Below are 15,929 nucleotides of genomic sequence, written 5' to 3'. Positions count from 1 at the left end.
AGGAGAAAAACATCCATTAAACCACATCCATTTCCTGAGAGGGGTGGAGTCAGGGGCGGAGTCAGACAGCTTGTTAACATTTAAAGCAACAGACACAGAAACAGCTCATTCAGAGAGTTTTTAGACGTGCAAAAATCCAAAAATGGAGATTTTCCAAGAAACAAACTTCACATGCATGTTTTTGGGACCTCTGAGACAATATAAACTTGTCTTAAAGGGGTAACATATGTGACCTTTATGGAGAGAGCCCGAATGACTCATAATAGAGAGAAATAGACACAGAGAGGCTGTGACGTGTTCCTCGTGAATATTTTGAAGACTTTTTGTCCAAAACTGCCCTCATTTTGTCTTTCCACCAAACTATAGAAAGTATCAATAGTGGTATTTATAAGGACTCAGATCAGCACTTTAATGTGCTGTACATAGAATTAAAGAATAGAAATAAAACTCTTGACAATAACAACCTTTAAAAATCTACAAACATAAAAATATACTCAAACTGTTGAAATAAATGCTGTGATTAATCATGATTAATCACAGCGTAGTGATGTGATTAACTTGACTATTATTTTTTTATTTTTATTTATTTTTCTTTTTCAGCAAAGAAACAGAAAAAGTTGCTTGGACTATTAAAAACCCCACACTATTACCAACCTTTATCACAGAGTTGCCGATTCGCACAGTGTTAGTATTACCTGTGGTGAAATATGGAAATGGAATTTTTACCCTGCAGGTGACAGAAATAGTTGGCAATTATTACAACTAACCAGAAGTCCCTCAGTAATACTAATCCTGTGCGAATATGTCAGTATTGTTCATTATGTCACACATAAAAATCTTAAAGGCTTAATTTCTGTTTAGTTTTTACTTTTGTCTTGATTCTCATGACTAGTAGGGTGGCATCCATTCACATCACTACAATAACATCATTTATCCCTGCTCGCCCACAGATTGGCTCGTTCTTCATGATCAACCTGTGCCTCGTGGTCATTGCTACCCAGTTCTCAGAGACCAAACAGAGGGAGAGTCAGCTGATGAAGGAGCAGCGGGTGCGCTTCATGTCCAACGCCAGCACTCTAGCCTCCCTGTCCGAGCCGGGCTCCTGTTACGATGAACTTCTCAAGTACCTGGTTCACATCATTCGCAAGGGGGCAAAACAAGTGGCCCATATCTGCAGATTTTTAGCCCGCCGTGCAGGACTCAACATCGCCGCCACACCTCCGCCCACAGAGCCCCAAAAAATCCAGAGAAGGAGGAGGAAGTCTTCAAGGCAGGGATCACTGACGGCTCATCACATGGTGCACCACCATCACCACCACCACCACCATCACTACCATTTAAGGAATGGCAGCGTGAGAAGCAGAGGGAGCATTCGCTGTGTCGAGGGCAGGGATTTGGAGGTTGGTGCTCACAACAATGGAGGGGCTGGTGCAGCGACAACCAGCACTGGGCATCTTGCTTTAACCTTGCCATCGTCTGTGACTGCAGCCACCTCTGATACAAACCTGTCTACTCTGTCCAATCCTGCTGCTGGAGCTGTGGATCCATGTTTGGTTCGCAGCGTACTCAACATAGAAACCCTACGCTGTAGTCCTTCCCCCACAAACCTGGGGACTTCCCTGGGCCCCTTCTCTCTAGCCCCAGCTCCCATATCCAGGAATATGAAGAGAAACTCTGTACCCTTTGCTGCCCCGGGGCCTAAGAACTACCCCACCCTACAAGCTCGAGCTCTGGCAGAGTCCAGACGAGGGAGTGTTGCAGGCAGCACTCTGACTAACTTCAGCTTCAACCTGAACATCCCACCCATGCCGCTGGAGAGGCGTCCTTCAAGCCTGGTGGACACACGCAACCCTGCAGGTAGCTCAACAAATGTGGTCACCACTATTTTCCTCTGCTAACTATCATTGTCAATAACTACTGAAAAAAGGCCCTTTTTAAGCCCTGACATTGTTGGTTACTGTTACCCTGCTTTTTTGAAACAATGAATGCATCCTGCTATTTGACTTTTATTGAGTTTTCATTGATTTTTTCTAAACTTGGCCAGAGTGAAATAACGGAGACAGAGATGCCAGGGATAACTCAGAATCTCTTCAAACTTGTGAAAATGGTTAAAAGTATTAACAGCGGCCCGTGCTAGTGATGCCATCTAACATTAGCTGTCCTCTTAGAGCACCGGTGTCAAACTTAAGGCCCGGGGCCAAATCCGGCTCGTTGTCCAATTACACCTGGCCCACAAGACCTTATCCTATTTTATTGTAACTGGCCCACCAGTGTGAGGTCTTTAGATTTTCTCCTGTATAAAAATGTAAACTTGATTATTTAAATTACCCTAAAGTCAGAAAAATGTGTAAAAGTAATAAGATGAAAGAAGTCTAAAAGAAATTAATTCAAGTTTTCATTTCGGATGGTTAATTTTGCATCTCACGATTACTACTTAAACGTATGATTCTGACTTTTTATTCCATGTTTTGACCTTTTTAATCCATAATTTTGATTTTTATCGCATATTTTGACCTTTAAAACTCATGATCTTGAATTTTATCTCATATTTTAATCTTTAAAAGATTATTGAGACCTTCTATTTTATGTAAACTTAAAACAAAAAGTAAGGCAATTTGTGTTTGGTACATTATTTCTTTGTTGTAACAGTGCTTCTTGGTAGTAAATCTTATACCGTTCGAAAGCCTGTTTATCACCCTTTTAAATGGTGCCACATTTGTAAGGATCATGCATTTTTGGGATGAGCAGCAGAGCTGAATATGTGGGTGCGCCCATTAAAAATGTGCCAAATCTTCTCTGCCAATGCCAAACAGCTGATTCTGCTGTTGCTATTGACTCTTGTTTTGAGCTTCAGGTACCCCCAGGTGCTGCCAATCAGGTGCCTGATTGGCAGCACCTGTGAGCATGGGCTCTGCTACAGTGGTCAGTAGATGTCCGCTTCAAGAATCGGCATGCCACGTTTGACTGATCTGGATAGGGCCCGTCAGTTGGACAACTTCAAGCTGGTGTTCCGCAAAACCAGCAGTCCTGACCTTTAACCCCATTGAACACTTGTGGGATCAGCTTGGGTGTGCTGTTGGTGCCAGAGTGACCAACACAACCACGTTGGCTGACTGGTGACAAATACTGGTTGAAGAATGGGATGCCATCCCACAGCAGTGTGTGACCAGGCTGGTGACCAGCATGAGCAGGAGGAGCCAGGCTGCTGTGGCTGTGTGTGGTTCTTCCACACACTACTGAGGCTCCTGTTTGTTAAATGAATAACTTGTTAAATTGTCAATGTGTCTTGTTTCTTCAAACTTCAATAATCCAGTCCACTAAACACCAAACAAGAGTCAACGGCAGAATCAGCTGTTTGGCATTGGCAGAGAAGATTTGGCACATTTTTCAAGGGCACAATCCACATACTCAGCTCTGCTGCTCATCCCACAAATGCATGATCCTTACAAATGTGGCATCATTTAAAAGGGTGATAAACAGGCTTTCCAACGGTATAAGATTTATTGCCAAGAAGCATTGTTACAACAAAGAAATAATGTACCAAACACAAGTTGCCTTACTTTTTGTTTAAAGTTCATTTGCCCTTTAAAGGGATACTTCAACATTTTGGCAAATTTGCCCATTGCCATAATCCCCATAGTCTTAGAAATAGGTTTGATACCTTTAGTTGTCGGTGCAGGCTATTTTTAGATCGGCTGTGATGAGATAGAAGCTGCTCTGCCAGCGCGATGGAGTCTTACGGTTTCCCGGCTTTCCCTCATCAAACTCATTAAATACACAATCCAACAACTCCAAAACGCTCTCGTGGACAAGTTGGGACCTGCACATTCACCACGCTATGAAATAATAACGTGTAATAATGTAACATTATGACAGATGAAGCAAATACTCAGAACTATTTCTTGAGGAAACCACTGGGCGGAGTGACACAGTGCACGCCTTTGGCAGTGCCATAGTTACTTGGTAGTTTCTGCTTTGCATTTGCCTTTAAAACATCTCCGTCTCGTAATGTTCCATGATTATTTCATAGCGTGGTGAATGTGCAGGTCACCACTTGTCCAGGAGAGCATTTTGGAGTTGGATTGTTTATTTCAGTGGTTTTCAAAGTGTGAGGCGGGCCTCCCCTGGGGGCCATCACAGAGCTTCAGGGGAGGTGCAGAACCATAAACCTAAAAAAAGCAGTCAAGGGTGGCAAAATTTGGCAAAAAAGAGGAAACAAGTGGTATGTAATGGCAAAAGGTAGTTTAAATGGGCAAAAAGGTGAAAAAGGGCAAAAATTGGATAATAGTGGGAAAAAGTGGCGAAAAGAAGTTGTAAAATGGCCCAAAAAATATGATAAAGGGTATTTAATGGCATTATAACCAAGTAAGAGGGAAAGGCAGATGTTCAGGGACATTTGCAAACCAACATATCCAAAATATATTAATGTTAAAAATGCCTGCCTGGGGTCTACCGAATGAATAATTTCTTCTTAGGGGAGGCTCACTCTCACATACTTTCAAAACCCCTGATTTATTTGATGAGTTTGATGAGGGAAAGCCGGGACACCATTGCATTGGCAGAGCAGCTCCTATCTCAGCACCGCTGATCTAAAAATAGCTTGCACTGACAACTTTTCATTTTGACCCTTTAAAATCTCAAAATCAATAATCATTAGTGCTCAGTTTTTATTTTTTTTTCAATAATTAATGACTGATAAAAAAAATTCAGTTGACAGTTATGGTTAAATGTTGACCCTGTTAGGATAAGGCTAGACCTAAGTCCAGAGTCCGGCCCCTGCTGTGATTGAGTTTGACACCCTGGTGCTGGAGCCTCCACAATCTCTTAAACATCATCACTCTGTTCTACCTTTCCACTTGTAGCATCACCATTTTTCCAGCTCAAGTACAGCCCAAAGGATGATGGGTACTGTAGTTGCCACTTCTCTTTGCTCTGCTCTACTAAAACACCACACTCTCTGACCCATCGTTTGGAAGAGTCACAATGTCCACAGTGGTACTGAGATGCTTCTGCAATATTAACGATACTGCTACATCTCCAAGTCTTTGTGATGTCCACTAAGATTGTCCACACTATTAAATCCACAGATGGCATTATTTTTGCACAGTAAACACTGGGTTTAGGAAACAGAAAGAAAAATACTTCCTGATTAAGATGTGGATAAACCGGAGCGCTCCTGCAAACATCCAGAGCGTGCCTTTTAATCACATCCAGGTAACAAGATAAGAGTCACAGTTTCACTGCTTGGCCCAGGTGAAAGTTTGTTTAACTGGAGGTACAGAGCAGTGAATGCTAAGAAAGGAGGCCCTTTAATCCGTGGGTCTGTGAGCTGTTTCGCTGGAAAACACTGGAAAGCCAAACAGAGATTAAAGGAATAACAGGAGTGCCTCATTCAGGTATAATCAGTGTTTAATTTCCATAACAACTTTAGCTACACATCACTGGAATTGTTCTTTTTCTTCAATCACCTATTAAGTGGAGTCCGGTATCGATCCGTGGCGATAAAGCCTCAGACTGAAACGCTGTCCAGAGAGCTTTTTTGTGAGGTAGAGGAAACTGCTAATTACTGTCAATGAATGTTAGTCCCTCATGTCCGAGCTCTCTGCCAGCTTCGTCTGCCCCTGGCCAAGTTCTAAAAAACCTTAGGCTCAGCAAAAGTCAGGCAAGGTCTGTAAAGCTTGTAGAGCTGCTGGAGACACTGGCAACAGGCCACACAGACCACAGCACAGCCTGCAGAGACGAGCCATTACTCATTCAGCGCATGCTGCCCATCACTGTCAATCCCACTCCCTCTGACACACAAGAAAGGGCCCTAAAAGTTTTAAACAAATGTCTTTTTATTTGATCTGACGATCTGTCTAAACCAGTTTAATTATCTAATTTATCACCATCAGCCAGATTTCACTTTTCTTGGTGCTAATTTCTCCGTTTGACCTTTTCCACTCTGCTGCAGCCCAGCTCTCCTGCCAGCTGTCAGCTCGTGACCTCAGCACCACCAGCAGCGCCATGGACACAGCTGCTTTGACATTGGACCCTGAGAGCTGTCCTTACTGCGCCAAAGCCCTAGCCAACGATTCAGAGGGGGGCACGGAGGGCAACGAGACCCCCGGGGACTCAGACAGTGAGGGCCTGTATGAGTTTACCCAGGACCTCCATCACAGGGACAGGAGAGACAGCCGGCAGCCCAGGAAGAAGGGCCTAAGGCTGGGGAAAACTGCCGCCAAGGTCGTTCGTTTTTGGAGGCTGGTTTGCGACACATTCAGGAAGATTGTGGACAGCAAGTACTTTGGACGAGGGATTATGATTGCCATTCTTATCAACACGCTGAGCATGGGGATCGAGTACCATGAGCAGGTTAGTGTGCATGTTTATTTCTGGATTTCAGGTAAAAGATTGAGAAGGTGCTCAGTAGAGGTAGGGGTAAACATGAATGAAAGTCAAAGTTCAAAAGGGAATGGATGGTGTATTAAGCCGTCTGTATCAGTTTAACTCAGATCATCTTTGCACGTGATTGTCATTCTGTGTGGTTATGTAAGCTGCACAGATCCCACAGGACCAACTGGAATTCATGATGTCTCTCTCTGGTCTGGTTTGTTTACATGAGCATAATTAAAGCCATGTGAGAGAGAAAACAGAAACAAGAGAGTAAGAGAGACAGAGGATACGGAGAGAAAAAGGAACCCGGGTGATTTAATGGGTCAGGAAGGCCCACAACATCCGACCGAGTTTTTCTTTGTCTTTTTACTCCAGATTTGTGATCTTTTGCTTGTCTGAATCCTAACAGCAGATTGTAACCCCAATCCTCATAAGAGCAATCTATTTTGACTCAAAGGCCCGGTTTTGATGGTGTGAAGCATACCGTCTTAAATCCATGATGCAAAGTGATTTGGGGCATGTCTGTCTCCATGTTGAGAGTTACACAGCACACAGTCGTGTGCAAAGGAAGAACGTGAGGGCAAAGAGGTTTGACTGTACATAGGTATCTGTGAGGAGGCCCACAGACAGCATTGACTGGACCCCTGACAGCTGTGATGATAACAATACATGTGTGTTGGATCAGTAGCATTGGAGCTAGCATCCTGGTTAAAAGCTATTATTGGGTTCTGATGTTGGAATTATTTATTCATGCTTGTTTTTGACCATTCAGTATTTATTGCCAGTTTTTTGCAACTTTTTGTCCAGGTTTTTCCTGCCTTTTGCCCCTTGTTGGCCACTTTTTGCATCTATTTGAAAATTTCTTATCCCTTTTGCCCATTTCTGCCACCTTATTGCTGCTTTTTCCCCATTTTTTTGCCACCTTTTGTCCATTTTTGCCAGCTGTTGTCCATTTTTGCCACTTTTTTTAACCTCTTTTTCCACTTTTTAAAATTGCATGCCCACTTACGCTTCTCTTTTGTTGCTTTTGGTCTGTTGTTTTTTGCCACCTTTTGGCCTTTTTTGCTACTTTCCTCCATTTGTACCAGGTCTGCCCATTTTTTTCCCCTTTTTGGCCACTTTTGCCCCTATTTAAATTTCTTATCCCTTTTGTTGCTGTTTTTGTTGCCTGTTTTTGGCACTTTTTGCCTATTTTGCCCTGTTTTACCGCTCTTTGCCCCTGTTTTGGCCTTTTTAGCCCGGATTTGAAATTTCTTATCCCTTGTGTCCATTTTTAGCCACCTAATTGCTGTTTTTTTCCCATTTTTTGCCACCTTTTGCTCATTTATAATACTTTTACTGAGGTTTTTTGCCATATTTGCCACTTTTCATCCATTTGTGCCAGGTTTTTACCACCTTTTGCCCCTTTCTCTTTTCAACCCATTCATGCCATCTTTGCCCATGTTAATCTATTTTTGCAACTTTTAACCCATTTTTTGTCATTTTTCACAATCATCCTATTCTTTTCCAAAAAAGTTGTCTTGGTTTTTTCTACATTATTTTGTGATATCTTGACATTTTTGCACATTCTGGCCTTCCTATGAAGACTGACATTATATACCAAACATTTAGATGAATCTGCCCATGGTTAACATTACAAATAATAAGGTAAATCTTTTTTTAAAATAAAATGGTTTACATTTCAAAAAAGGCTATCCCGAACTACAGCATAAACAAATACATTTCATGGTTGTTGCTTTGATAAGAGTGGTTATTATTCAGGTTATATGGACCATGATTTTGCTGACCTCTATGGGCCCCCAGTCTGGCTGGGCCCCATCAACCCCCTCCCTTAAGGGCGGCCTTGGCTGTGAGGGATTCAAACCAACCGGAGTGTAAGCTCTCTCTGCACATGCAGCCTACGGTGGTGTTAATGTCGTATTTCAGTCTTTATTGTTAAGTAGACTGAAATCCAGCCAGTCACTAGCAGCTGGGACTCGTGCATTTTTCAATCTCTTTATCCTGCAAGCTGACAGTCAGCAGATGAAAGCCACCTATACTTTATGAACCAGGGATGACTGCAATCAGTGAGGATTTACTGGGCCTTCTATAAAGTCTACATTTTCTACAAGTTTATCACATCATTCATGGTCAAACCTGCATTTTTCTTCTCCATACACTTTAATGATTCTCTGCAGCGAGGATCGAATACAGAGAAGTAAAAAGTTTGGACAGATTGATTAACAAGATCAAAACATGTTCCAGGAAGTGTTTTATTCCTCACCAGAATAGTATATAAAACTTTGAAAACTTTTTTAACTTCATGGAGGAAAGATTATGGCAGAAATATTTTTTCCACCAACTTGCAGGGTATGGAGCTAGTACTGTTGAAAAACTATTTGCAAATGCATGCAAAGATCAGTACACAAATCTGCAAATGCGTAGATGGATTTGCAAATGTGTGTAAAGGTCTATAAATGCATGCACAGATCTGAAAATGTATGCACAGATTTGCAAATGTGTACAAAGATCCACGGATGTGTGCACTAATCTGCAAATGTGTAGAGCGATTTGTAATTATGGAATTAGTTTAGTTTGGTTCAGAAAGGTCACTCTTTTGCTTTAACTTGTCAAAATACTCTGAAAATAGAGTTTTCTTCAGATGGAGGATGGATGTGAGGACATGCATAAAGGTGTTTCTCTTCCTCAAGCAACACACTGACTTTACCTCTCTGTAGGAATTTGTTCCACATCTCTGGTAACTTAAAACAGTGTTACTCAACCCTGCTCAACCAAAGAGCCAAATTCTTGAAAAATACATTCTCAAGAGCCACAATCTCAGAGGTGAAAAGTGGCTATTAAAAAAGTTAAAGATGGCAAAATTGGTTAAAAAAAAAAAGGCAAACACCGGGAGATAAGTGGCAAAAAGGGCAGAATATTGCAAAAATGGGTGGGAAGAGATCAAAGAAATAAGTTAAAGGTGGACAGAACTTGTCAAAAAAAAAAAAAAAAAAAAGGTAGGATAATCGGCAGAAAGTGGCATTTATTTGTAATAGGCAGCTTAAATGGGTGAGAAGTGGCAAAAATAGGCAAAAAGGGGCAAACACTGAGGAAAAGTAGCAAAACTCAGCGAAAAAGTGGCAAAAAAAGGCTAATAGGGGCAAACATGGGCGAGGAGTGGCAAAGAAATGTTTACAGATGGCAAAAATGGTCCAAAAGTGGCAAAAACATGGCAAAAAATGGGTGTAAAGTGGCTGAAATGGGGGGAAAACTGAAACAAGGTGGAAAAATGGGTGGCAGAAATTGGCAAAAAAGGGAAAAATGCATAAAGCATGATAAGAGTGTCAAAAACAAGTTGCAAAAATGGGGTAAAAGTGGCAAAATCGTGGCATAAAATGAGTGAAAAGTGACTAAAATTGGCAAAAATCAGCAAAACGGTGGAAAAATGGGCAAAACGCATCAAAGAGTAGCAAAATGGGATAAAGGGGGCATTTAATTGCAAAAAGGCAGCATAATGGGGCAGAAAGTGGCAAAAAAAGCGGCAAAAAAGGGGCAAAAATTGCAAAAAGCGAGATAAAAGTGGCAAAAGGAAGTCTCCAAAATGAGAACAATGTTTCAATTAAGATATAAAAGAGCCACAAAGCATCACAAAAGAGCCACAGGTTGAGTATCACAGACCTAAACTATCAACACGGCCTGGGACGTGCCGTTTCATGTGTTTCTGAGCTGAATGTATGTAGTTTTTGGTCCCTGTAATTCTCCATAAGCTTGTATAACATGTTAAGTAAGGTACTCCAGTGCTGTGTTTGTTTGTTTGTGAGCGAGTAGGTGTCTAGTAGGAGACTGAAGCTTTGCCAGGTTTATGGGGTTACTTTCGGTCTCTGACCTAGTGCCTATAAACAAATCCAGATGGCAGATATTCCCAGCACGCACGCACGCACACACACAAACACACACACTCAACACAGGAGGTTTATTGCCTTCTAGTCTCCACCTTTGCTCGATCATTACTTTTCCTCTCTCTGCTCCTGCTCCCGCCCCTTTTCTTTCTCTCTGTTATTTTTGTGTTTTCATCCCTTTTATCTTTCTCGTGCCTCTCCATCTTCTCCTTTCACCTACTTCTCTTCCTCTCCTATTTCTTCTACATTCTTCTCTGTGTCCTGTTCCTTTTTTCTCCTTCCAGTCTTTCTTCTCTCCTCTAACTTAGTTTGAGAAGCACGGACCCTTCAGTCTGCAGACAGGCTGCTGAAGACTTTACTGAGACGCTTTATTGATTGCAAGTCTATCCGCATCCAATAGACCCAAGGATCGCTGTTTTACCCTGCAAATGTATCCATGTAGAGGAGAGACTGGCTTTTTATTTCCATACACCCTTCAGCCAAGTCTCCGATGCTTACTCACTTACCTTCTCATTTAGTCACTTAATACTGGCTTACTTAGTCACTGTCTTTAGGTGCTTTTTGACCTAATGAACTTTCCCCAGGAGCTAAAAGCCTTTTGAGGAACTTTGTCAAGATTTAGTTCTAGGGAAGAAAATGGTAGGGCGTGGTACTGTCTACGGTACCAAGAACTAGGGGAGGTGGGGCTGCAGTGCTGCTCATTTCTAACTGGTAACAGGTCAACGACCCTGTCCAGTTGCCCCGCTTAGATCAAGCTTTGCATGGTCACCATGAAAAAAAAGAACTTTTGCAGGATCTTATATTTTGAGATGCACCTGTATATAGACTGTTGGTCAGCCAACCTAGACTCCTGATTACAACAAATGCAAATCTGAACATGAAATATGCCTCTAAATCTTTATGGCAGATCTTTCAGCAGCAAAGGAGTGAGCTTGATATACAGTTACTCGAAGTTGTAACAAAAATAACTGAATGAATGCTTACATTTAACACTGACCAGCAATGGCAAAAATTGGTAAAAGAAACAAAAAAAGGTGGGGAAATTGGATTTTTAAAATAGCAGAAATGGATTAGAAGTGGCAAAAAATAGACAAACTGGCAAAACAGGCATAAAAATGGTAACAGGAGATAAAAAGTAGCTACATTCAGTTCAAGAGTGCGAAAATGGGTGGAAAATTTGTTAAAATAGAATTTAAAAGTTGGAAAAATGGGGTTTAAACTGGCAAAAACAGGTTAACTGAGGCAAAAAAAAAGACAAAAATCAGCAGAACTAGGTAAAACTGGCAAACATGTTTATAACAAACACTGAAATTGGTTATTATGGGTGTTAAAAGTGGTTAACAGGGGTTAATAGTGACAGTGATGGATCAACAGATGCAGCAGGCAGAAAGCGGCAAGAACTGGTTAGGAAGTGGTAAAAATAAAGGCAGAAAAAAAGTGGTAGAAAGGGTTTAAAAAGAGACAGAAATGGGTTTAAAGTGGTAAAAACTGGGAAAAAGTGATGAAAACAGGTTAAAATTGGTGTAAAGTAGGCTTTAAGTAGCAACAGACGATAAAAAGTGGAAAAAGCAGGTGACAATTGCACAAAATTGAAGAAAAGTGGGAATTAATTGTGGCAAAATTGGGTTGGAAAAGTGTTTAAAAACTTCAACATTAGAACCCAAAATAGTTTGACTTTCTTTTCAACTCCAACATGAGGAAACTGATATTCAGGACGCTACGCCAATGATACTGATAAAAGACACAAGCATTCACATCCTCCATAAATCACAGCTGGGCTGGGCCATTCTCTGGGTTTATCAGGGTCCATTATCTGGGTTTATCAGGGGCCATTTTCTGGGTTTATCAGGGGCCATTCTCTGGGTTTATAGGGGCCATTCTCTGGGTTTATCAGGGTCTATTCTCTGGGTTTATCAGGGCCCATACTCCGGGTTTATCAGGGTCCATTCTCTGGGTTTATCAGGGGCCATTCTCTGGGTTTATCAGGGCCCATACTCCGGGTTTATCAGGGTCCATTCTCTGGGTTTATCAGGGTCCATTCTCTGGGTTTATCAGCGTCCATTCTCTGGGTTTATCAGGGGCCATTCTCTGGGTTTATCAGGGTCCATTCTCTGGGTTTATCAGGTCCCATACTCCGGGTTTATCAGGGTCCATTCTCTGGGTTTATCAGGGCCCATTCTCTGGGTTTATCAGGGGGCCAGAAACGTCTGAGTGCAGACATACTTTTTATTGCTTTATAAATTACTTTCATTTCACTAAAATTACCATGGTTTTATTTTACATGTAACTCATTTTATGCTTATATTTTCATAAAAATGGGTAAAGTATATAATGTTTGAAATCATTAAAAATATTCTTAGTTGGTTTCTTGAGGCCCTCTCAATTTCTTGTGACCGGGAAGGCGTTCTGAACCCCACGTTGAGAACCTGTGTTCTCAATGAATGCGTCAGACATAATGATATTTCTCTCTTTCCTTTGCTTCACTTTGATGTTGTGTGTGCTTCCCTGAGGCCTGATGAATATGATGAATGTTTCCTTTTCCTCATTCTTTATTTGCGGAGCTTTCTTTGAACATCTGCATTGTTCTAATCCATGTTTATTTTGGCCGGCAGTCTTTTTCATTCTCTTGCCTGCAGATTGCTATAAGAAGCCATTAACAAACATCTTTGTGCATGCCGCTGCATACTCTCAGCCTAACTTTTCTACTACTGCGCTGACTATCTGTGCATTATTGTCTTCAAAGAGAAGCTAAATACCTCATTATTCTATTAAAGTCCTTTTAGCTCTGTTGCTGTGGGGCTGCACTCAAAAACACTTGTATAAAGGTACAGGATGTACTCAGCAACGTAAATTCTGAGTTAAAAAAACACCGTCCTCTTAAGTGGAAGCACCACAGCAGATATTGTACATCCACACATGTCCTTTAAACACAGACGTGCCGTTGCCCTGCAGCCCATCAGGGTGTATGGAGCTGTAGCGACTGAACCCTCACAGTCTGAGACACTTAACAGAGGCCTCCTGTCTGCTTCCTATCTTAGATGCACACTCACAAATGTACACACAAACACTCTGTGCTGCTTGGGAAACAGTGCATACAATCCATGCTTTCCCTTTGAGGCCAGTCGAAGAAACAAGTGCATCGAATGCAAATGTGAGCAAGACAGAGATGCAGAGATAAAAAGATGACTGAATAGAGCGACAGATAGGGATGACGGAGTGTGAGGACTTGGAGGTGCAGGGATAGAGGGGGTGATGGGTGGATGAGAGGAGGCGGACGGGTTGGACTAGCAGGGAGACGGTGTCTGCTCTATCTCTCTGTTCAGTTTAAGAGTGTTACCATTTATGGTGCAGCTGATGGAATAGTTGTGTGTCTGCCAACTATGTGACACAGCCCATAGTCTATTTACTTGGGAAGGTCAACCTCTCTCTCTCACTTTACATAAGAAACCTCTCCATGTCTTTATGGTCACACAGAGCCAGTCCTTTTCCTCCCTTCTTCCTTTTCCTGAAGCTCTCCTGTCAGTCTTTCCTCTCCCTCGGCAATGGCGCTGATGCCAAAACAGTTTTAGGAGAGGTTAAAAGGGATAGAAAAGACGGGGGTGTCGAGGGAGGAGTGGGGTGAGATGCATGGTTTCTGTTTTAGAAATGGATGCTGCTGTTAAAGTTGAGGCTTTTTAGCACTGACATGAATATTGATTTAGTGTGTAGCTGTTACATGAACACAAAGTGATCTGAACTGTAACTTTTGGGTCATTTGGTCTACCGTTCCCACAGGAGTTGTTCTGACTTTATTAACCTTGAAAGCTATGCACTCGAAAAAGAAAGTACATAATGTTAAGTGGGTCTTCAAACTTCTGAGTGCAGCTCAACAGTGATGCATGGTTGTGTTTGTGCTCTCTTCTCTCTCTCTCTCTCTCTCTCTCTCTCTCTCTATATATATATATATATATATATATATATATATATATATATATATGCATGTGTGACTTTAAACTTTTCGTCCCGCTGCATGAAAACTGGAGGCATTTAAACATCTGTATGTTAGAGTTACAGTGCCTAAAAGAAGTTTTCGCACCCTTGGATGTTTGACCCTTTTATTGATTTTAAAAATCAGTCATGGTCAATATCATCTGGTTCTCTCACATCTCGGCTGCTAAGGCTTGGAAGTCCTTCAGAGTAGTCATAGGAGTCTTGGTGGACTCTCTCACTACACTGCTTTCCACATTATTAAGCAAATGACATTTTTCTCTTATTTTCCAAAATATGTATGCAAATGACAGTCAGAGTATTTTTCAAGTCATCAGCCATTAGACCATAAGTCAAATGTTATTGAACAAACTTCATAATGGTAACCATTATTTTTTTTTAAATAAAAAACCCAAAATGCACTTTTCCACATTGTTAAGCAGGCCACAGGTTTCAGCAATGTGGGAAAGAAAAAAGACCTCTGCTGCTGAAAAGAGTCAAATAGTGCAATGCCTCGGAGAAGGAATGAAAACATGAGATATTTCATGAAAAATTAATCGTGATCATCGTACTGTGAAGAAATTTGTGTCTGATTCAGAGCACAGACAGGTTCTTGCAGATTAAGACATAATGAGGAAGGTTTCTGGCAGACAAGTTCATGGGATTAAGAGAGACGCTGCTAAAATGCCATGACAAAGCAGCAAACAGGTATTTGAAGCTGCTGGTGCCTCTGGAGTCCCACCAACCTCAAGGTGTAGGATCCTCCAGAGGCTTGCAGTCGTGTATAAACCTACTATTCAGCCCCCCCTGACCAATGCTCACAAGCAGAAACGGTTGCAGTGGGCCCAGAAATACATGAAGACTCATTTTCAAACTGTCTTGTTTACTGATGAGTGCTGTGCAACCCTGGATGGTCCAGATGGAGGAGTAGTGGATGGTTGGTGGATGGCTACCATGTCCCAACAAGGCTGTGATGTCAGCAAGGGGGTGACAGCCCGAAGGTGTCAAAATGACCTCGGCAAAGTATCTAGAGTTTCTGACTGACCACTTTCTGCCATGGTACAAAAAGAAGAACTGTGCCTTCTGTAGCAAAATGATCTTCATGCATGACAATGCTCCATCTCATGCTGCAAAGAATCCCTCTGTGTCATTGGCTGCTATGGGCATAAAAGGAGAGAAACTCATGGTGTGGCCCCCATCCTCCCCTGACCTCAACCCTGCTGAGAACCTTTGGAGCATCCTCAAGCTAAAGATCTATGAGGGTGGGAGGCAGTTCACATCAAAACAGCAGCTCTGGGAGGATATTCTGACATCCTGCAAAGAAATTCAAGCAGAAACTCTCTAAAAACTCACAAGTTCAATGGATGCAAGAATTGCATAATAATTTGGAACATGGTGTATATCACTGCTAGCATTTATTAAATGGTTGAAGTCAGCAGCAGCTAGTCCATGATGAAGTCCAGGAGCAATCAAAGAGCGCATCTATCCAATAACTGTTTTCCAGACTCAGAAGAGCTGAATATTTTCCTTCACACAATAGAGAACATCCATGGTATGTTTTACCTTAGCTCATTCAGGTTACATCTGCTTTAGTAAGGCTGATGAGATAACTTTACAACAGATGATGAAGATGAACAGTGTCTAAATGAATGCCTCTCTGTTCTCTGACATTCATATTTTTGACATTAAAGGAGCAGTAGTTATGACATT

The 15,929-nt window shown here is 41.7% G+C and overlaps 1 protein-coding gene across 4 annotated transcripts in view; it reads left to right on the top strand.

The window, feature by feature from the left end:
* Positions 1-15,929, top strand: part of cacna1g (calcium channel, voltage-dependent, T type, alpha 1G subunit) — a 451,566-nt gene that overhangs the window by 254,279 nt on the left and 181,358 nt on the right. For all 4 annotated transcript variants that reach the window (XM_041814821.1, XM_041814822.1, XM_041814823.1 and 1 more), the window contains exons 9-10: positions 951-1,857; positions 5,954-6,354. In XM_041814821.1, the coding sequence (XP_041670755.1) occupies positions 951-1,857; positions 5,954-6,354 (1,308 nt within the window). The remainder of the gene's footprint in view (positions 1-950; positions 1,858-5,953; positions 6,355-15,929) is intronic.

The sequence above is a fragment of the Cheilinus undulatus genome, linkage group 20, assembly GCF_018320785.1.
Source record: "Cheilinus undulatus linkage group 20, ASM1832078v1, whole genome shotgun sequence".
NCBI classification, from domain to species: Eukaryota; Metazoa; Chordata; class Actinopteri; order Labriformes; family Labridae; genus Cheilinus; species Cheilinus undulatus.
This window is presented reverse-complemented; position numbering and strand designations above follow the sequence as displayed.